Here is a 24114-nt window from a genome sequence, read left to right on the forward strand (position 1 = left end):
ATATATCCTCAAACATTCTCCAGAAGAATTGTGGCTTGATGATCATTAACCAAAGTCAGATTTGGGAAAAACAACTTAAATTGTATGTCTAAAGGAGTTAAAAGCTAGCAAACTTTTCTGCCTGATCAGGACTGTGTGGGTATTTCAGACCACATGGTGACCGACATAAACAACAGCATGGCAGCAGGCTTTTATTTTCTGGCAGAATTTATAGTGTTATTCTTTCTGAGATTATGGAGGTAAAGTTATAATCAACAAAGAGTAACTGCAGCAGTTATCCAGTACTGTTGGTATTCGCTAATGTATAGAATTAGTTTTTTGACTAGGATTTTTTTATAAAAAATTAATTATAAAAGTTAATTATAAAATTAAAACATCACATTGATTTTACCATGGTTTTGGGGTGGTGTTGTGCTAGCTAGCTTGCTCACTGGTAGGCAGTCAGACATAACAAGGTCAGAGCACACCAGATCCCCATTTTGGGAGTAAAAGTTGGAACGTTGGAGGCGCATTCTTAACTAAATTTTATAGTGAAATTAGGTAAAAATGTTCTAGTGTGTTCATGAAACATAGTGTCTGCCACCTGTTCAGTAAATCGGAAGACATGTTGCAGCAAAGTTAGCTCACTTAGTGTCCATGATAGCGAATTTAAACGTTGAAATTCATAAACGGCTTGTTTTGAATAATTTTCATGTCTGCTTATTCAAACCTCCTTATTTAAGTTCAGCCCTGCCCATTCACTGTGATAGGAGTGTTTCAGCCCAGATTGCATTTTGAATGAGGCATTATACAGGGCATCCAATCAGAACAGAGCCCATTAACATATATTAGTCTTAAAGGCACAGTAACAAAGGCAGCCGTCTAGTTTCTAATGGATAAAGAGAGGTTGAAAATGCAGGACTATTTTTGTTATATAAAACAACACAAATGTTATAAAATGAACCTTAAAGAATAAAATGTATGAAAAATGGTAAAATATGGACCCTAAAAAGGGGTCTTATTTAGTTTTCTGCATCTTTGAAGCATCCAATATCTGATTATATTGCCTAGGTCTAGTTCTCACATCCTGACCCTGAGATTTCAGCATCTGCTACGTTTTCCCTTAGCAAACATGAGAATGCACACCCCCACACACACTCACTAGCTGGTAGTTCATTTCAAATGTAATGAAGACTGGGCTCATCTCATTTCGAGACTCCCCTTGAGCTCTCTGTCTGTCTGCTTCTTTCTTTTTGTCTTTCCTACGCTTTCTCCCTCCTCCTTACCTCTCTTGCTCATACTGCCCTTCTGTCTTCCTCTGAGCCCTTCCAAGGTTAAAGCTTCTGAGACTTTAACAGCGCAGCCAGTCCTACACTGATTGATGTGTGACCTCCACACACTGACCTCCAGGGGACTGCAGGCTTTGCATCCCTGCTAGTCCCCAAAACCCTCATTGGTGTGAAAGTGGCAAAGATCCGTGACCTTCCGGCTTCATCCAGGCTCTATCAAATCCAAGGAGCCAGTGAAAGGCCTATTAAGCGATGAAGGGTGGGAATTAACACTGAGTCATTGCCTGAAGAGGGACACTGAGCTGATGTTCTTTTTGGTCCCTGAACAACTGTCATTATCCTTAACACAATGCGAATACAAAGCCAGACTGTATTGTATGAGTGTTTAATGTGTTGCTGAGCTTGGCCCCACTGGCGTTGGGTTTTTTTTAGTACGCTCACCATGAATTTCAATGAATCACACAAAAATTTCAATTGATTCTTACTTTAAGACCACATAACTTGGAGACTTTAGTGCCGTTCCTCATCCGAGACACAGTGCTTGGTTTTCAGAATGAAAGGCTTGGAGCTTTATTTTCATAGTGTGGGCTGAATAACGTTTGATCTAATCATGTTCATTAATGTTTGATCTACTAGTTGTCCCATTGAATCGTTTATAAAACATGAATACATTCTGACTGATGTTGCAAGTTCAGTGTTGTTTCACAAAGCATTGGGGTTTTTTTGGCTGTGTAAACGCTAATATTCCCTGGGAGATGAACTGCTTTTATGCGGTCATATTAACTTTGGCCCTCACATAAAGATGTGATGGCCATTGTTTACTAAAGTTTTGTTTTTTGTATGTTTTAGAGCTACAAAATGAACTTCCAGAGAATATATTGCACCAGGCTGAGGCTTTGGGAACATTTTAGAAACATTTCACGAGATCATGAATTTTAATGTGTCTTCATGCCTTCAAGGCCTCTTTACTTTCAGTCCCTGCTGGTGTGAGAAAACTGTACTTGTTGACCTTAGTAGTAGAGGCAGGAGTCATTAGAGACCCCTCAATGAAATCATAATATAAACTGCAATCCCAAAACATTTGTGTGTGAAATGGTAAGTAAACTGAAAGCAGTAGTTTGTATATTCTATTGGTTTAAACTGAAACCAGTGCAAAAACACGATTTTTGACTTATTTTCACTTATGAACTTTTTTAAAAAATTGTCTGTACTTCCATTATATAAGTCTTCAACTGTGCAATCGTACAGGACGTTTATCGTTTTTGCACTTTGTAATGTTCCACATTTTCAATAAGACATATTTGGACTGCAGGCAGGATGGTCCTTTTTTTCTTGGCATGAAAGATGCAACATCCATAATCCATTATTTCCATTAATAATCTGATAATAAGGTGGACTCATCAGACCACAATACACTGTGGATCAGTCTATTTCAGATTAGCCTGAGCCCAGAGAAGTCGGCTGTGTTTCTGGATGTTGACATGTCTTCGACTTTGCATAATACACTCTTAAGTTGCATTTGTGCAGTAATGAACGATGTACAATCAGCAGTTTGTTGCAGTACTCGCAAGCCCATGTCGTGTTATCCATCACTAATGCATGTCTGTTTTTAATGCTGTGCTGTCTGAGGGATCCAAGGTCATGAATATATAGTCATGGTTTTTGGTCCACTGTAGAGGGTGAAATATCTAAAATCCTTGCAATCGCTTGTTGAGGAACGTTGTCTTAAAGTGCACCTATTGCTGACACAATTCATTATGTAGTTGTGCACACAGCCTGGATAATTTCTATAAAAAAGTACCAATATAGCGTAATGCTCTGGAGTAGCCGCACATGAGTCTAAGGTCACCATGCCCAGTACAAAGTAACAGCTAGCGGGACATAAAGCCCCCCAGCAATACTCCTGAATACAGTCATACAATCCTCATAGTAATGTTCTAACCAACATTAACAACTTAAGCAATAGAACATGAGACGGAGCAGGTTATCACAAAATAACATCACGTCTGTGAGGCAGCCACAGCCGTTGATAGTCACAGATGTGGCGTTATTCAGGATAACGCACAACCTTGTTCTGTTGTTTTATACAACTGCTCTGCAAAATAAACAAAAAGGGACAGGAAAGAAACCCCTCAAACTATATCAAATTTGCTTTAATATTGGCAAATTCTTAGGTACTGCATCAAAACTGGTTTTATATTGGATGTTCACTGCATATTTGACATTCTGGCTTCAATTTCTTATGAAATAAACAGATGAAAAATGTTCAGATCTGTATTTTCTCACTCTTAAAAGACAGAGAACAAACTTCAACTAAATGTATTTCAAAAACAACTATCTTAGCATAATGTTTTGGAAACGCAGATCAAAATGACTAAAAAGTGCATATTTCTCATGGATGAAGGCAAAACTACAATTTCCCAGTTAAATCAAGCTGCTTTCTTTACTAAAAGTGATGTGATTTTGCCTTTTTAGCTAAACATACGAGGAAATAAAGCATCACTGATCTTCATTTTAGAACCATTAGTTTTGGCAAAATTTAATGATGGACATTTTTGAAATGCTTTTGGTTGAATATTTGATTTTTGTTTGTTCTCTGCCTTTTATTAGAGAGAAAATGTAGATTTCATTATTTCGGGGTGTTTATTTCATAAGAAATTTGGGGGAGCGAGCTGAATGTCGTAGTAATGTCATTTTTTTGTGTTTGCATGTGGTAAAATAGAAACTGATACAGCTGTTGTGAAAAAACAGTACAGCTACAACATTTCTCAATCAATCAGAACGAACTGTTGTATGTTACAGTATTAAGTCGTTGGTATTACATGTACAAGCGTATAAATCCTGTAAATCTCTTTATATTTCAATGGTATGTTGTATTTTTCTTCCATTCCAACTCAAAGTTATGTTGGCTCTCAGCACTGTTGTGGTATCAGTGTGGCACTTGGAGTGTATCTGATTGGAGTCTACCATCATCTTAATTTAGAGCTGGCGATCGCAGGCTAGTCCTATCAGGGTGAGGCTTACTCATGAAGCTGTGGGCTGCTGAGGGAAAGAGCCTGGGCTGTGCTCAGCTAAGCTGGCCAAACTAAAAAGCTGCAGCCTCACGATTTCTCATTACTTCCAGCCCCTGCGAGCCTAGCCAAGAGGAAACGGCCAGCTTCCCCAACCACCAATTAACTAGTGGGACTGATTCCACTTCTACTCCTCCCTCCCTGCTGAAACAGGCTGGTGTTAGGAAGGATGCTGAAAAAAAGATGTGACCTTCTGTGTTAAAAAGAGCCTTTATTTATACACGGTATAAATATCCTTTATTTATAAAACGGTAGGGACACTCAGCAGTACTCACTCCTTTCTCAGCCTGTTGTGTTGGTTGTAAGACGAGGAGAGCACAGCAGGGCAGCTGTTTTACCAGGAAAAGCACAGGATTAAAGTGCTTCTACATGCAGTATTTTATTTTTAATTTAATAAACATTTTTTGTGGTTTTATGTACCAAAAACTGCCATAATTCAGGTGTTGTGACCGTGCCTTTACTGGTGTATGTAAATGACCTCTGTTGTAGTTGGCTGAGCCTCTTACAAGTGAAATGTATAGAACAAATTGTTCAGTTTGGATTCAAATTCCGGAAAAAGGTAAATTTATTAAAGGCTGCGCTGTCACACATATGCTTCCCAGCAGCCAGGAACAGTATAACATTTAATCATTTACCCTCAAATCCTCCCCTCCAGTAACTCAGACTGTGTGCAGTAACAACACCCCTTATCATAACATGCAGGTGAGCCAAACCTCTGTAGGTCATGATGGTCATGTAATAAAGGTGGCTGACTGCATGAACATTTTTGAAAGTTGGACAGTGTTTACATAGTACAGGAAACTAACTTTCTATAAATAAATAAATAAATAAAAAAACTTCACTTTTCCATGATAGCAGTCTATTTATGTTGCACAAGGAGACTATGATGCAATTGGGCATTAGAAATCTCTTAAAATTATAGCCTATCATTTCTAGGGTAATATCTGCAGTACCCAGCCTTGTTTCTGGTCCCCAGCTATGGAGCCTTAATTGACTGCCACTCTGACTAATGAACCCCTTAGAAAGTGCTTTTTCCAAGCTGTACATTCAATTTGCATATACAATTTGTTTCTGTTTGCATGAGTTTGCATGTTTTTATTTGCACATCTTTTAAGGTTATGTAGAAAAGGAAAGCATTTCCACATTTAATCAAATTCTTAATTTCTCTCCACAGCTTTATGCCATCCCGTGGTTCCTAACAATGTTCACTCGTAAGTACAGTCACTTGCTGATATGCTTTATGACCAAAAGAATAAGCTTGCTTGATTTTTGTAAAAGGCATTGCCAGTAAGAGCTCTGGAGAAGCTACACCAAGCCTAAGGTCACCATAACCAATGTCAAGCACCAGTTAGAGAGATATAAAGCTCTGAATCATTGGGCTGTGGAGCAGTAGAACTGTGTTCTCTGGAGTGGTGGCATTTGTGATCCAAAACTAATTACCCATATCAGTACTTACTTGAGCTCACTAATGCTTTTGTGGTTGAATACAATCAAATTCTAACAGCAGTGTTCCAGCATCTGTTGTAAAGCCTTCCCAGAATAGTTGAGGCTGTTACTGCAGCAAAGTGGAAACAAAGTCCCTATTAATACCCTTCAGACGTCAGAAGAAATGATGGTGAAGTGACGCTTTGCTGCCTCTTTTCACAACAGAATGAAAGTCAGGCAAAATGACATTTCTATTTAAAAACTTAAGTTTCTGTTGGGAGTGTGAAATTGTCCAAAATCTCTTGATATGCTGAAGCATTAAACGCTCCTTTCACTGGAACTAAGGGGCGAGCCTAACTCCTGAAAAACATCCCTATACCCCCCCACCTCCACCAATCTTTACACTTGGCACAATGCCATTAGACAAGTACCGTTCTCCTGGCAACTGCCAAACCCAGACTTGTCCATCGGATTGCCAGATGGAGAAGCGTGATTCGTCACTCCAGAGAAGACTCCATTCCACTCTAGAGTCCAGTGGCGGCGCTTTACACCACTGCATTCGATGCTTTGCATTGCGCTTGCCGATGTAAGGCTTGGATGCAGCAACTGGGTCATAGAAACCCATTCCATGTAGGTCTCTACGCACTGTTGAGCTAATCTGAAGGCTACATGAAGTTTGGAGATCTGTAGCGATTGCAGAAAGTTGCCGACCTCTGCGCACTGTGCGCCTCAGCATCCACTGACCTCACTCTGTCATTTTACATTGCCTACCATTTCGTGGCTGAGTTGCTGTCATTCCCAGTCGCTTCCACTTTGTTATAATACCACTGACAGTTGAATGTGGAATATTTAGTAGAGAGGAAATTTCATGACTTGCTGCACAGGTGGCGTCACGGTACCACGCTGGAGTTCACTGAGCTCCTGAGAGCGACCCATTCTTTCACTAATGTTTGTAGAAGCAGTCTGCAGGCCTAGGTGCTTGGTTTTATACACCTGTGACTATGGAAGTGATTGGAACACCTGAATTCAATCATTTGGATGGATGAGTGAATACTTGTGGCAGTATAGTTTATAAATCTATAAATTAAAAAAGTGTATATATATATGTTCAACAAGCAGTTACCTAATTAAACTAGTGTCTTTGCAAGAAAACCTCATCTAAATGTTCGATAGTTATGACTTCTGCTATAATAGTAGTGACAAAAATAAATCTATAAATTAATTTTGCTCATTAAAACAAATAGTAGAAATCCCACTGTGACCAGCCTCTGTTCCACATCTGGGTGTGGAATGGGACGTGAACAGTTGTGCTACAATACTAGTGACAAAAATAAACTTATAAAATCATTTTGTTCATTAAAACAAATGGTAGAAATCCCACAAGTCTGCTTTGTCACCTAAAATAATCAAAACGTGCTGTTGCCTAAAACTATAGAACTGTTGCACCCTCCACCACCCCTCCCTCCACTCATTTGATGAGGTGTGAAATGTTATTTGATATCTTTGATGAAAAGAGGATAACTAGGTTCATATCTCGTCTCTGCATGTTGCAAATTGCATCCATGGTAATAAGACATCTTGTACTCCTTTTCTATGAAGTGGTTCTCAATGTGTATTTCCAAAACAATCCTCGCTAATGGGCCATAATGACCAATTGTTTCATCAGGCGTAGTTTCCATTATGCTGAAAATTGTTAAATAGCAATTTGCAACATGATCATGTAGAGAGGAAAAAAAAATCTATTTCAGGCCCTCGTATTGATTTTGAAATGTCTCATTCAGTGAGAAAAATGTCGTCTAATCTCTTTCGATTTGGTTCTGTGACCAGCCTCTATTCCACGTCTGGGTGAAATTGTGGAATAACACCCTCGTTGCATTGCGGTTCGTGAGGAGAATGAGAAGAGTGCCAGCTTATTACTCGCCTTTCTGGGGCTGATGGTGTGAAACGTGGCCCTGTGACCCCCACTTTCGACTGTGTGGGGCCGAAAGCCCCCCAGAGACTCTCCTGACTGATCCTGCTCCGCCGTCCAGTGAAACCACACTCAGCCACCTTGTAGACTTCAACTTTCCCTTTCCATTTAGAAACCCATGGCTTTTCAGCTGCTACTCATTTTAGAAGTCACACAAACTCACAAACATCTCGCACTGTTTTGCTTTCCTGTCTCAAACCAGATGACCTAGACTTTTTGCTGTTAATAAGTATTGCAGCATGAGGTATAACAGCAGACCATTGTTTTCCATCTTAAGCAAATTGAAGTGATAATTCAGACAAAATAAAAATGTACACATGTTCCCTTACCCTGAGCCATAAATAAGCAAGTCCATTTAAGATGACTTACCAACTCCACATGTATTGAGGCAAGTGTGTGACGTAGGATGTGCAGTTTGCACAGTGCTAATTGGTGGGACATATGATTCCACTACTTCTTTGCTACTTTAACCTCCAGTTCAAAACTGAAAAAGCTTTGTACAATAAAAAAATGGTTCATACTGTAAATGTGCTGTGGATGCACACAAACGCATCAACGCCATTGATCCCATTGGAGGAAGGCAGGAAACACCCTGGACAGGTCACCAGTCCATCGCAGGGCAGATAGACAAACAGATACATTCTCAGACACACACACACACACACACACACCTGGGGTAGTGTAGCATGTCCAGTTGGTCTGACCACATGTCTTTGGACTGTGAGAGGAAAACGAAGGACCTACACAGACTTAGGGAGAAAGGATCCTGGTCACCCAGCCAGGGAACCAAACCCAGGCGCTTGATGTGAGGCGACATAGCTACCCAATACACCACTGTGCCGCCCAGTGTTGTCACATAACATTAAATTGAAAAAATGGAAAAGTAGGTTTTTCCACAATATGAGGCCTTTAAATAAGTGGTTTGTAGGTCTAAGATTACCTGCTTAGCTCAGACTTGGGTAAAGTGAGGGCCAAATTCCTGATTTTTCTGTTTTCTCAACAGATGTGTTTCCCCTCCATAAGATCTTCCACCTGTGGGACACTCTACTGTTAGGGAACTCCTCTTTCCCGTTCTGTATTGGAGTGGCAATTCTGCAGCAGCTGCGTGACAGGCTTCTGGCCAACGGCTTCAATGAATGCATCCTGCTCTTCTCTGATCTGCCAGGTAAAGAGTTCTATACTGCTCCTACATTTCACTGAATGACACCTAATAAAAAAATGCTCAGTTGACTTTCTGGCACTATTGATGATGCAATAGTTCTCCACGAGTGAGTGAATGTTCTGACAAAGGTGTGACAGACTGCTTCCCAGCTAAGGCATATATGAGTGCTTTGCTGATGGTAATGTTTTACTGGGAGTGTAAATCACAGTCCTTTAGAAAACCACTGGGTGCATCGTGAAATCTCAGATTTCACTCTGATTCAGTGCAGTTGTACTTGTGCAAGAGAGAATTATATATTAAATGTTTGGAATACAGAGATGTAAAAGGAGGAATTCTTTGCACAGTAGAAGAATATAGTCAGTAAGTAATATACCATTTAAAAATATATATTTTGAAAATATCACAATTTTATTTTGGCCTAAAATAAGCATATACTATACTTTAATATTATTCATCCATTTAAACATGAACATAAATAACATTATCTTCATTTTGATGTTTATCAGTACATTGTTAAACTCCTTGATGATTTGCTCATGATGTTGTAAACAAAATCATTCAGTGTGATTTAATGTGGAATGCTCTGTTCTATAGAAATTTACTCAGAGTCAGAGTACCAAGTCAGAATTGTTCACAGTGGTGGTGATAGGAACCAGACGTCTGTTTAAAGCCTCTAAAAGCTCACAGAAAGTTACTACTTTGAATAATTATGAATATGTTTATGATGGTTTCGAGAGAAGCTTTTTTAACTTATTTTTTTCAGATTTACAACTATTTTACCATTATCAACAGTTATGTATATGTATATATAAAACACCTCAGAAGACAATAGGTTCATTGGTTATTTGGGATGATACATGGCTATATTTGAGTTGTAGATATATATATAGCCATATAGGTTATATTCATTGTAGGTTTCCGTACAATGAACCATTGTACATTAAATCATTCTGAATGTCTTGGTTTGTATCACAACAACTGAATTATGCAAACATTTTGAAAAATGAGTGGAAATCCCTCAATTCCTTCGAAGCATCCAGAAGAGCATAACTGGCCTCACTTTCTCTGGGTGGGTAGGTTGGTCTCTTGCTGCAGTACCCCTACTTCCTGCCTTCCTGCAGACGTGTCTTAGCTTTTGTAACAGAATTGGCAGTTAGTGTTCTCCTCCAAGCATGTTGAGCTGTCCATTGACATTGCATTAGCAACAGTTCGAAACAATGTAGTGGTGCTTCACATGACACAGAGGAAGCTTAGTTAGCCATCACCCTCCCAGCTTTGTAGCATTGTGTGAAAGGGGAGATGCAGCTAGCAGATGGAATTAGTCACAATTAAATTGGGGAGAAAAATTGGGTACCTTTCCCTCTGATTGGGTACCTCTCCCTTTGACACTTGTGAAGTTTGACCAGTGACATAGCCAGGAATGAATTTCAGGGATGAGGACCTGGATGTTAAATGAATTCACAGTGTGATGCTTAAATTGGGTGAATGCCAGACAGTTATAGCAGTTGTAAAATTCAGAATTTGTCATTTAATTATTTAAGGCATGGTCTCTTGCCATATTATTAATATTAAAAGGCTTAGGGAATAAAATTCATGACAGTTGCACTAAAAATGATTCAAGTAACATGCTAATAATACCAGAAAAAAAGATGTATTACCTTATAAAACCAGATCTACCCTTTTTTCTCTTCCTGCAGTTGACAGGCCTGGATCATTTAATGAGTTTTGTGTTTTATGGGTTTTCTTTGTACAGCAAGAGAGAGTACAGACAGCAGAGTGTGTGTAAGTGGATGCTCTGTCAGTGATGAGTGCATAGGTGCCATTATGAGAAAACCTAAACAGCTGTTTTGACTTAGGGTAGGAGCTTTACCAGCAGTGTAGCACAAAAATAAGTAATGTCAAATTTGGCATTATGTTACAGCCAATCATAGTCCTGACACTGTCCATGTCTTTGAATGTCTGCTTCTTTTTCTCTACTTATTGCTTGTAAACTGTTCAGCTATGTACCGTTATCTCAGTCAAGTTTTCAGTTGTTTATTTGAATGTACTTTGAATTTGAAGCTCCAGAAATTCCATATGTGCCTGAGGGATCTGCAAAAGCGTGACCTGATACTTTGACAGAGTAGTGAATCTCTGCTTCCAAAGCCACAAATAAAATGTCATCCACCAGCGTTAAAGAAATCCCTGTATCTCACTTGTGATATGCAAACTGTCTATACATAAAATCAGCAGAGGTAAAAGCCCCCCATGGTAACATGTTTTGGTTCATTTTCTTCTGTCTAATTTTAATTTGTCATCTTCATCCTGGTAAATGTTTTGCTTGTGAAGACTGGGCACATGCTTTATAGTGAAGTGTCCCATTGTTTGTTGGGTTAATGTGCCTAACACTGTGGTTAGTATGCTGCTGTTTTGGTGCTGCACAGCCTGTTTGAAGCCTGCAGCAGTATCATAAATTCCCTGACCACCAAAAAAAAGGTGGTGAAGTAGTGGCCCACCAAACATTTGTGGCCAGGGGCTGCTGGCATGATGATTCAAGCCTGGCAGTAGACCTCCAATATTTCTTTAGCTGTCACCTCGATGTCCCTAGGCTCAGAGAGCATGGTCAGTTTGTCTGTTTTCACTGATGGTCTGCGCTGTTTTTTTTAAGACTAGTTTTTCCATGTCTTGACCATTTATTAACATCATTGTAGCACAGTCACTTAACAAAATAGTGTTATTTGGCACGTATATTATCAGCTGCAATGTATGTGTGTTATCTTGAGTACTTACAAATAAGCATTTGGACCCCCTCCCAAATATCATCATGTGACAATCCACTGCAACCAGTTTGGATATCGATTGGGCTGATTGTACTATGATATAATACAGAGTATATACACGTTCAGAAAACATTATTCTCTATAAGCTTCAGACGAGATGAGATAAGAATTCACCTTTGGCCAACATTAAACATGTGATTAAAACAGAAACAGACACATGGGCGTGAATACAATACACACAGGCATTGTTATGATCGAGTACTGCAGTAGCTTGGGCAGTGAGAGAGTGTAAACTGGCCATCATCACTTGTTCATAATGGCTTTTGCTGAGGGAGTGAAGGATTTTTTGTGGGAAGGCATTTTTCTTCATGAGAGGCCTCTTAGCTGGCGTGTGGATGGCAACAGTGGTTTGAGTTGTGATGGGGATGTAATTCAGAGTGAAAAAGGGCAGCTATCCTGCTGACTGATTGCGTGCAGTGTTCTGCTAGCTCTGGCTGGGTGGTGCTGGTTAGAAATCCCTGCTACATTCATTTAGTTTTGGCATTGGAAGAGTTCTACCTGGATATAAAGGCTGTATTTACAGGGGGCGTATATACTGTTCTTAGATTGACCATTATAAATATCCTTTACAAATAATAAGAGTAATATCTTTGTGTAGCACCTTACACTATAGATGGTCAATTTGATATACTCTTCTTAGTTTATCATGGATGTTGTCAGTACTTAGCAAACACAGTTTCGTTACAAAGAAAGCATAATTAGTCCTGGTTGTGTGGATTTAGTGCAGCACAGTATGTGAAACATTGAATAAAAACATTGTATTTGTAGTTTTTTATTTTTTTAACGCGTCACTTCTGGTTCTTTTTGTGCGTTCCAACTTATCAAACCTCATAAATGGTGTATTGTGATGCATGTTTTAAAAATGTGTAGAAGTTTCATGATTATATATTTTTTTGCCATATCTCATACCCCTGACATGCAGTCGTATGCAAAAGTTTGTGCACTCAAAAGTTTAAAAAGTCGTATGCAAACGTTTAATGATCAATATCTGTTTAACATCTTGGGGGAAAAAAACATAAAATGTGGCCTGTGCAAAAGTCATAGCACATGTTATATATGTATGTATATATTTTTATTCCAATATGTTAAATTCAGCAAAATAAATAGAAATTGTGAATTACAATTTTAACTAAAGTTTGTGGAGGATGTGTTAACTTATTTTTACTTAGAAAGTCAACAAAACAATTTGACCACAGGAAATGCAGCTTAGGGTGATTCACAAACAGTGTACAAATGAGACAAGCATGATGAAAGACTGTGGTTTCAACATAGTGATATTTGTACATTGTGATGCATTTTATTATACATACATTCATCAATAATGAATCATTCATTATTTTTAACAATTGCACTGAATGCCTAAATGGCATTTGAGTAATTATTTACTAATTGGAATATAGTCAGTAAAAACATCATATTAAGCCTTTCTTCATTTCCATGTTTAAAAATAGACTGACCAAGCATGTTAGCTCGTATGCACTGATGCATTTTATACCCTTAATAATGAACAACAAAAATGGCAAAAAGCAGGGAAAGTACTCCTAGTCTTTGTAGCATAAAAGCAAAAAAGTTGCTTCACTTTTTATATTTTACTCTAGGAATATCAAACAAGCCAGCATTTCATGACCTTAAGACCTTAGAACGTCATCAGACTTTAAAGCAGTGTGAAGACTCGGCATTGTCAGTAATGTGTCCAGCTTTGACAGTGAGACTGTTTTAGCCCCCAGATATTTAAAAAAAATCAAACCATCCATCATCTGTCCGTCTGCATGTGGTTTCAGCTCTTCCTCTGCTCTGCTCTGGTGTCTGAGGAGCTCTCCTCAGTCTAAGGGTCAGCTTGTCTACATAATTAAAAAATGAGCTCAAGGGCTGCTTCTCCTTATGGGGGTCCATCAGGGTCATCCTATCTCTGTGTCTGACAAGGCAGTTCATTGCTGCTACTTGTTGCTCTTTTGTAAGCAAGAAGAAGAGGGGGCACAGCCTCAGGACAGCCCCAAGGTACTGCAGTCTTTACGAGAGCTGAAAGAGCTCACGATTTGCCAAGAAGGAATTCACACTAGCCAGCTTGCATGAGAAGCTGCGAAGGATGGAGGAACAGCGAGATTTTGGTTTGTAGACCAGGGGCGGGTTCATAATATGCATATTAAAAGATTCAAAAGGGCTGAAGATCGTCCTTTTATGCCGCTCTCAAAGAACTTCTCAGACATTCTTTTAAGAAACTCTTACTTCTTTTCTCAGGTTATTTTCTTAGGTTGGTTTTTATGTATCCAGTTGATTAAAGGTGCTCATAGATTCCACATTATAGGAGCCTATTTCAGTTTATTTTTCTCAGAACCTCAAAAAGCACATTGACCGGAAGTGGTAGAGTATCTTTGTATGAATGCATGTAGTAAGTCAGCATTAACAGAGTGCATTAACAAAGTGCAGTTCAGTAAAAGTTCAAGTTGTTATATATTGTAATGTATATTTAATTCATTCACAACATTATAGTTAACCTACTAAGACACAACAAAAAAGCAACACGTCCAAGGCCATTTTCTCTGGATGCTTTGCCTGTTGCCCTTTTGTCCAAGGATGTTTCACCTGAGGCCATCTTGACTGATGTCCTGTTTTATTAGAGCTGAGATGGGACAGTGTTCTGACCAAATGGTGTTTTGATTGATGTCTGAAGTCAGGGAAAGAGAGCTGACAGAGAACTGCTATAAACAGCTTTTTAAATAATATTAAAGCTACACTATGTAAAATTTGGGGATTTGGAGACCTCTCTGGTGGATATTTGTAATTACACTTAAGTGTAGAAGAACTTTGACACCTCAGACTTTTCAGGTTTTACAGTGTGACTCACAGAAGCACACACACACACACACACACACCATGTTTTAACTTGTTTTTTCTCTTGATGTAGTAGTTCTACGTCTTCCACTGTTTTGTAGCGTTACGTTTGGTTTTACTGACCACAATCAGTCATCATGCATTTTTTCCCGACAACCTATGTCCCTCAGAATTAAACAGTTTTTTTTTTGTTACAGTGCATGAAGGCGTAAAGGTACGTATGTAAATTGGCTCTGTTTTGATTTGGCCTCCCTGTATAGTGGTTCATTTAAAATGGAGCACAGGCTGAAACACTTCTTATAACTTCAAAATGTATGAGTGGCACCAAACTGCTGTAGGCTGAATAGGTGGATTCAGTTGAACATGTTTGCTTTTGTGATGTCACAGAAACAGTGAATTCCAGGTTTTTTGCAGCTTGGGCTCCATATATGGAAATATATGGACTAAGCAGTGAAGGTATGTTTTGAAACTGGAGCAGTGTTTGTGTTATATCTAACTGTGTGTGGATGCATATATATTTTATTCACATTACTCCCACTTTGTTTTAGTTGTTCCGATTCCTCTTCTCGTACTCCAGGGTGCGGCCAGGAGGTTATTTTCCTGTTGTGACTGCACGCAATCCAACTGCAACCTTCTGTGACAATCCCGGCAGCTGTTACAAAACAGCATCTGTGAAGGAATGAGCAGTGCAGTAGCTTTCTTCCTGTTGTCCTTAAAGCTCACTGTCAGACTTGTGCAGCATCTGAGCTTTGATCCCTCAGAAGCTGCTCTGTGCTGGTGTGCAGTTCAGGCAAGATGGCACTGAGCTTTGTCTGTTAAAGCCACAGCGTCTCTCTCTCTCTCTCTCTCTCTCTCTCTCTCTCTCTCTCTCTCTCTCTCTCTCTCTCTCTGTGTGTGAGTGACGTGGAGTGACGGCTGTTTGTCTCCAGCGCATGCTGAGAGAGGCAGCTGGCAGTGTCATGGCCAGGCGAGTGTCGGCCGGCTGGGGGTCTGCCAGAACCAGCCACCGCCTGCCCCCCACCAAGTGATTCACACAGGTGGCTGTCAGCGCGGTGTATTAGCAAGTAGTTAGAGCCACGGCTGAAGAGATGGATGATGATTGAGCCTAATGCAGAGGAATTAACTGAGAGAATACAGGACTGCAGGGTGGTTCTGATGGAGTGCAGGCTTTGAGAGGAGAGTTGAAAAAACATTGTGTTGCTGTGGCAAGTCAAACTGGGAAAACAATCCTGAAGCTTTCAGCAGTGAGGCATAAGCTGAAAACGCAGCTGTAAATGAAGAAGCTTTTTTTTTAAGGGACTGACAACATGATTGCAGATACTACAGTTTATATCTCTTAAGTCGTAATGCAAATGCAGTGAAAAAGACAAACTCAACTGGTGATTGCCAGTATAAACACTTTCACGATGTCAACACATCAGCATTGCTAGCTGGTGTTTGCTAAATTATTCTACTATGGCTATAAGATGAGCAAAAGCTACACTGATTAACACTACAGTGTACTGCAAGTGGTATTTAGTGGTACAGTTACTGTTTTTGGTCTAAAATACTGTTTTGTTGAGTTCATAAGTATTTTTTCAACTCACATTTAAACTTTTCTGTCTGAGTACATGGCTGTTTATGACTGTTTATGGTTTTTATACGGCAAAATCCATCTTGAGGTGATGTCATAAGTCTTCAGTTTTATATCTGTATACCTTCCACTGCTAATCCAGAGATACCTAAAAAGTTCATGGCGTGATGAAGAGAAGAATGGAGTGTAGCCTGTTAACTTCTTAAAAATCCAGGCTTATTACATCTTTAGGCTTTCTTTTCAATACTACATGGAAAGCAAAGCAAACCAACAAAGTTTTTCTAAACTGGCAGGTCTTGTTAACTTGCTAGCTTACTGGTAATCAGGCAGTGATCGGGTTACACTTTACAGAAGCATCATGGTCACAGTCAGTTATGATAAACAGTACTGTTCTGTGTGTGTACATATATAATATAAATTGCTAAGAGCAAAACATACAGTTAACAGATAAATATAGAATGCAGAAAAAAAACAGCAGAAAAATAGAGCTAGTGGCAAAAAAAAATCTAGCTAGCAGCATAACATGAAAGAAAGCTAAGAGCATAAAATAAAGGAATATTGCTTGGAAAAAAAAATAGTCACAATCACTTACAAGATAAACAATAAAAAACAGCCAAAATATATAGAACACAGCAAAATATATATATTAAAAACAGCCAAAAAATATAGTTATAGCAAACTATAGCTGAAGTCTAACAGCAGAAAATCTAGCTAACAGCAAATTATATAGACCACACCTACAGTTAAAATATGGCTAATAGCTAAAAATATAACTAACAGTAAAATATGTCACCAACTGGAAAAAGATAGCAGCAAAAAACTAAGATGATAGCCATATGTGTAAGAAATACAACAACAGCAAAATATATAGTCATAAGCAAAAAATAAGCTAACAGCAAAAGAAATAACAGAAAAATGTTATTGCTGAGAGCAAAATATGTAAATAACACCAAAGATATTGATCGCAGCAAAAAAATCAACTAACAGCATAAATATGGGTTACAGAAATGGAAAGTAGACAGACTCTTTATGAATAAAACTGAAGTTTTTATTACCTTTCTGTAAATTAAAAAAAAACTTGGCTATGGACATAAAAGCACAAAAGTAAATGTGTGTTAGAGACAGCGAGAGTGAAAGAAAGGTAGAGAGAGAGAGAGAGAGAGAGAAACATTCAGAGGCAGTGAGGGTAAAAAATGATCGACAGAGAAAAGTGACAGATCGTAATCCTCCCATTCCGTTTGATTTATTGAGCAATAGATCTACGTCTTGGTCTGAGCTGTGGCGAAGCAGCAGATGAGATTGCAGCTTGTTGTTCCTCATTCTTACTCGCATTACTTCGCTTTGACTCTTTCAGAGAAGCAAAATGAGAAAAAGCTCTGGTTCATCCCTAACTGGTAACATGATGTGCCCTCTGAGCACTGGACAGGTGTTTCATCCCTTTTGTGATTAAAGGTGTCAGTTCTTGGCTGAACTCTTGAAAAATAGTTTTTAGGCTACATGAGTCACGTTTCAACTCCGCTTTCTGACCTGATATGTAGAAGAGATCTAAGATAAGCAAACAGCGTTTAGATGTCCGTATCGGACGGCTAATGCGAAATTTCTGTGTGTTTGCCAAGTCATCATGATAGCATTGTCAAGAAACCACAACACACTCACAAATAAAATAGGCCTATGAACATGAACTTTTATTATTCAGTAACATACTACTGCATCATGGTCAGAGATTGACCCTCCATGGCAGTGTTTTTGTGTTCTCTCGCTCTGGATTAATCATTTAAGACCACAAAACTGCATTGCGGCGCGTCCAACATTTGTGCACGTCCACGCATGGCAGCACTCTGAGACCGACTCTGAGCACTTTTCAGTTCTTAGCGCCTCACTTTGCCTTTACTACATTCATTTAAAGCCAGATAAAGACCACAGAAAGCCACAGTAGGTAACATGTGGCTGGAAACTAGCACATTGCAAGGCAGTCTTTTAGATAAACAGGGCTAATGGTCAGTTTCCTCTGGTAACACCAAAAAATTTTTTTTGTTGTTGTTTTTTTTTTAACCTTGTAGCTTTCAGCTCAATAACTGAGTTTGTAAAGAGGCAGCAAATTGGTTCTAAGTGTGATAAATAATAAATATATATATATATATATATATATATATGTACATACACACACACACACACACACACACACATATATATACATTTTTCAGTTTTTCACTTTTTGAAATTTTTTTTTTTCACAATTTGAAAATCAGTGGTGGACAGTAACTAAGTAAATGTAATTTGTTACTGTACTTAACTAGTTTTTAGTGTATCTGTACTTTACTGAAGTGTTTCTATTTTTGGTTACTTTTTACTTTCACTCCACTCCTCTTCAAAGTCAAATATCTTACTTTTTAAATTTTGCAAAATCTGTTGTTCCTTTTGGTTTATGTGTGTATTGAAACGTAACGTCAAAACGAGAAGCACGACGCAAGAACACCAATCAGGGCTCAGCGCGCACTTTGTTTTGAGCTTGATTTGACCTGTTGGACATACCAACCCAGTGCAAGCACATGGTAAAATTTTGTGTGTGTCTATTCCAACATAAGTGATGAACTAACCTAACTTTGTGTAAATAGACCACAATGTAGAAATACGATATGCACACATGCAGTGTCCAAACACTTTCATTTGTTTTGGCTAGTTTATGTTTATGAACAGAGACCTACAGATACAATATAGTAAAGGAAAACTCTTTTGTGAACCTGAGTTTAAAGCAAGTTTCTATTAAACTTAAACTATGTTGCAAATAAATCTTAAACTCAAACTTTGCTTGTTTGTAAAAAGTGATTTCAGAGCCACTCAGTTCTACCTAATGGAAATTGTTTGTGCTTATGATAATTTTAATAGACATCAGCGTCAGACTAATTAATGATATTCTATTAAAAGACTGAAAATTAGTTAATAAAGCAAGAGTTTTGTTATAAAAATGATATAGGACATTAGAGTCATAATGAATAATTTTAGTACTTTTACTTTTGATACTTAAGTACATTGGAAGGCAAATACTTTTGTACTATTACTCAAGTGGAGATCTAAAGATAGGAACTTCCACCTATACTGGAGTAATGTTTTACCTTTAACTACAGTACATGATTTGTGTACTTCATGCACCACTGTTGAAAATGCCTGTTGGCCGTTACATTGTTTAAAAATTTCATGCTGAATAGACAGAAAGAAACGGCCCAAAATGACTAGGAAAAAAGTCTGGTTCCATTGACTTACTTGAAAAGTCAAGTATGTTTTTTGCCTTCTCCTGTAAAGTTACCATTTACGAAGTTACCAAGCTACAAGGTTTTGTTCCAATAGCGGCGATATGTTCTATAGCACCACTTTGTTACATAGCACTATGTGATCTGCCCCCATACTTGTTCTGCCTAGTCTACCCCAAACCCATGGAGTCATTTAGAGTCCTCACATTTAAATATAGAATCAGCACCCAGAAAAATAACCTTTTCTTCACGGAAGAGATTTTTTTTATGCAAAAGCTGAAAGGTCCCCCACCACTCCTATCACTGATTTCCTTCACAGACCACAAGGAAGCATATTGAACTGAGCAAAAAAAAGAATAACCTAATCTTTATCTAAACATATTAGGTTAATAGTTGTCATGAATAATGTATAGTACTTATGAATAATGCCTGAATAATGAGTTAACTAAAGTTAACGGAATAATAAGCTTGCAGGGTGAAAGGTTAAATCCCCAAGTGTCTTCATGCGGTTTTGAATATCCAGTGTATTTGAATCTAGGATTATGATGGTGTTGGTGAACTCTTGGAAAACACAGAAAAAAGTAGGTCACGAAAAGTCTTTTCTTATTTTCCTTGCACTTCTTTATCTCTCCTCCGGCTGTCACGCTAAATGGTAATATGCATAGTGTTTTAGTCTCAGAGCTGAAGGGTGGATAACTTTGTTTGCTTTTTATGTTGGAGCGCTGTGGACGAATGCTTTGTAGGGGTGAGTAGCATCTTCTACAGCGTGTCAGCTTGCCGGCCTCCCTATGCTGTGACTGCTGTAATTAACTCCACAGGAGGCTATCGTCTGAGGGAAGCGCAGGGGAAGATTCACTTGTGTGTCTGAGAGGCCCTGGCTGTCTTCTCATATACCACACACAGCGTCATTCTTGAACGGCCCCCGGTGCGTACTTTGGATTCCGCCACACTTCCCCCCCCTCCTCCCCTCACTGCTGGGTCGCCTTATTGCACCATGCTTGCTTCAGCAGAGGATCACTGACAGCAGGCTTAAGGGACATTCATAATGTATGGCCATTATCTGCCATCTGGGGAATGTTTCAATCTCTTTCTGTTTAAATCCCTCTTCTCGAACCCTTCTCAAACGGCTATTACCCTTTCACGGTGGGGCCGAGGCACATTAAAATTTCAGAAGATGAGCAGATGGTGGCGGCGCCTACAGATGGGGGCGCTGCGCTGCAGTTGGTGTCCAAGGATTGGACATTCGCGTTATTTTTACTGGCGAACTTCAGCAAGCCTGCAAGAGAGAGAACTCCTTATAAAGTTAAAATATGTTTGCTTGGTGGTTGTGCAGTGCGCTCCTTCTCATTCTCCTTCTTTTACACACGCCCACACACACACACACACACACAGTGTACAACAGTGTCAGTGAGCTGGAGCAATTTTCAGCTTGTGTGCTTTATACCTTAGTGCTCCAATGATTGTCTTGATTGCTTGCTAGATTAGATCTACCAGCATTGCTCAGGGCATCTCAGAGTCATTTGTTTCATGCTCCACACTGATATTGGTTACTCTTAGCTGAAAATCTGAGTTGACCGAAGTGCAATTAAGTGTATACAGTACGTTAGAGCCAATTTTACCGACCCATGGTATTATCTCTGTCGGTTAAAAATATTGCAGATCATGTGCAGATCATTAGCACCCCTTTGGGTTGTGGTGCTGCAGAGATTCCAACCCCGATATCCAGTGTGAACCAGATTAGGATGGGTTCCCCTTTGAGTCTTGGTTCTTGTTCTTACGGAGTTTTTCTTGCCACTGTCGCCATTGTTGACGCTCATGGGGGCTTGGACCTGGATTTTTCTGTAAAGCTGTTTTGCGATAATACATGTTGTAAACAGCTCTAAATACATCAATTTTGACTTGACTTTTCAGGCCAGTGTGAAATGTTTATGTTGGGGCGGGCCAAGGAGATTAGTGTGGAATCAACCGTCCTTTGCATCTGCATCAGCCACTATTATTCTAGGAAGGATTTCCACAACATTTTGGAGTGTGTCTGAGGGAATTTGCTCCCATTCAGTCAGAAGAGCACTTGTGAGGTCAGGCACTGATGTTGGACAAGAAGGCCTGGCTCACAGGAATACAATTTCTATCCAGTTGGATGAGGTAATCCTGTAAACAATCAGTTAAATAGAAAAATAGTCACCATGTAAATGCCTGTATCCAATTACATTCCCAATTGGAGTGTGTAAGTACGGTCTGGGCATGTGCGTTTGTGTCATAGCGAAGTTTCAACATGGCGGGAGCAGAAACTCGTCTGCAGAGGAGACAAAGCTTTGAACTTTAAATGACGGCGGTGCGACGGGTGTCCAGTTTATGTGTCTCATAATACATGTGAAGTACATTTTTCATTATGTGAAGCCATTAAAAACACAAACGCAGCAACTGAAAACCCGTCTCACTCTGACTGTGTTGCTCTACACATGCACATCATTTTAGATCTGATTATTTGTAGTGTGCATGTAAATGGAAATTTTCTGTCAGATGGTTGAGAAGAGTGAGCAGATAAACACCTCAGTCTAAATCTGTAATCGGAATGCATTCAGTCAGTTTGGCAAAATTCTTTGCATATAAACACAGCCAGTGCTAAATCAACAGGACATTCAATTAAGCTCGCAAGGCAGGTGTTTGGGTAAACAGAATAACTGTTAAATTGTTTTTTTGACATGTTTTCTAATAAAGTAAAAGGTAGTACATAAATTGAGTAGCCGCTCCTATCTCCATCATTGGTATGAGATTTTTACCCTGTGCGAATTGGTTAGAAATATTAAAGAAGTCCTGTGGTAAAGTGGCATTAACCCACCTCCCCATGTAAACGTAATCCTGTCTGAATCTGGCTTAAGAAACTGTCATGTTGCATGATGTGGTTACTTTGAACAACAACCCATAACTTAAGCAGAAAGAGACAGTAATAACTTGCTAATCTAAGTTTTTATTATTGTTTATAAACAATAAAAACTAAAAACAGGGCTCTGTGCAGCTCTTAAAAAGAGTTATATCTCAGTGGTTTATGGTATTTAGTAACAGTGGTTAATGTTACACCCTTATATACTGGAAACAAGGGTTCAAATCCCTGCTCAGGCAGTGACCCAAGTATTTTTTTGGCTGCCTTTGGAAAAACTCTTAACACCATGTTTGTTTTGAAACATGATTAAGCTGTCTCTCTTTATTGGAGTGTCCGCAATAAGCTGTAAATCCTATAAAGTTTCATTTACATTCAGATTGCTGTTCCTTTGAGCCCCCCCCCAAATGTCTGTGCACATGCCTGCCAAATCAAAACTATGCTTGACATTTGCCTGGCATGTGCTGTATTCATGCATGCTTAGTGACTGTCTAGGCTCCTGCTGGGTTGTTCTGGTGTAGTGAATTGAGTTGAAGCATAAATTGAAGTTCCTGAAGTTGGTTTTATCCAGATACGTTCTTCTACATTCCTCTGTTATAGTGACATACACTGCACATTTCTTGCTGCCTGTGTGTTCATTTCATGTGAGAATCTTTCAGTGAAGCAAGTCTCATGCATGCATGACCTTATACTACTACAAAATAACTTCCTAACTGCTTCAGCTCCAGGTGGCACTCTTATCATCTGATGCTGCATGTGCCAAGTAAATCTCATCAGCTCCAAGCAAATGCTTGACGCTTGCCAATAGCAATTACCCTAGCTGCGTTTTTCATTTCCCTCAGGTTACTGGTTTAATTGTGTGAGTTGGACTTCAGTCAAGTTGTGTATTTTAAAGTAGAAACTATTTTGTTTCTGCTTTGAAAAGAAACAAAATTACTCATTGCTCAGGCTTCAAGGTGGCTGCTACTGTTTTTAGCTGTATGACACTCCTTTTTTGTTTGAGTAGATAACAGCATGTGCCGTGTTAGTTATACATTTCTTTTACTTGTTATCTAGATTAACGTTGTAGCCCCAGTGCACTAAATAAGAAAACTTCAGACAGCAGATGTGTCTCATCAGGCTGACTACACCAGGATTGATAAAATGCCAGAGTAACTAAAGGACTCTGCTGAGAAGAGGCCTTTACCCATCACACACAAGATTTGATTCACCAGCTAGTGCTCCTGAATCTCAGCTGTAGGGCATCCTTTTGCACCACTAAGCAGTGCTTTTGACTGGGCGCATCCCTGAGGGAGTAAAATCTGAACCATTGGAAGAAAGTTTAGCTCACCATTTCCCCAAATTAAGCCTGTTTTCTTCTTTCCTTCCCTTAGATGAGATATATTTCAGCTGGAAATTATAGCAGTGAATGGAAGGCTGAGATGAAGCCGCAAAGCAGTTTGTATTAAATGACCCAGCTGTTCTTTTCTCCTTTTCTTTCACCTCCTTTTTCTTTATGCTTTGTGAACTTTTGAATGGAACCGCTGACGTTAATCCTCATTGACAAGCCTATTACAGTCAGACCCTAGGTAGGGAGCTCTCGGGGCATCAGGAGTGCGCCTGCTCATGCAAATCCGAGTCGTCTGTCAGGAACGATGCTCAAAGTGAAACGGACACCGGCCACAGATACAGCCAAGGGAGGCACCCCACATACTGAGCAGCTCCTTCGCCTCAGGGACTGTCTGGTTCAGGGTGGTCTAGCTTCAGTCACAGCACTGTGCTGTTTGGCTTGCCTGCTTTGACTTATGAGCTTGATTAAATTGAGCTTTATGTTAAAGCACTGAAATCTCAAGTGTGTGCTTTGCTTTTTCACTTTAGGGCTTAAGGTTT

The 24114-nt window shown here is 39.3% G+C and overlaps 1 protein-coding gene across 3 annotated transcripts in view; it reads left to right on the plus strand.

Annotated features, from left to right (window-relative positions):
* The window catches only part of tbck (TBC1 domain containing kinase), a 91837-nt gene that overhangs the window by 25086 nt on the left and 42637 nt on the right, over positions 1-24114 (plus strand). For all 3 annotated transcript variants that reach the window (XM_017720497.2, XM_017720496.2, XM_017720498.2), the window contains exons 21-22: positions 5514-5550; positions 8737-8898. In XM_017720497.2, the coding sequence (XP_017575986.1) occupies positions 5514-5550; positions 8737-8898 (199 nt within the window). The remainder of the gene's footprint in view (positions 1-5513; positions 5551-8736; positions 8899-24114) is intronic.

This window comes from Pygocentrus nattereri, chromosome 5, assembly GCF_015220715.1.
Source record: "Pygocentrus nattereri isolate fPygNat1 chromosome 5, fPygNat1.pri, whole genome shotgun sequence".
NCBI lineage: Eukaryota > Metazoa > Chordata > Actinopteri > Characiformes > Serrasalmidae > Pygocentrus > Pygocentrus nattereri.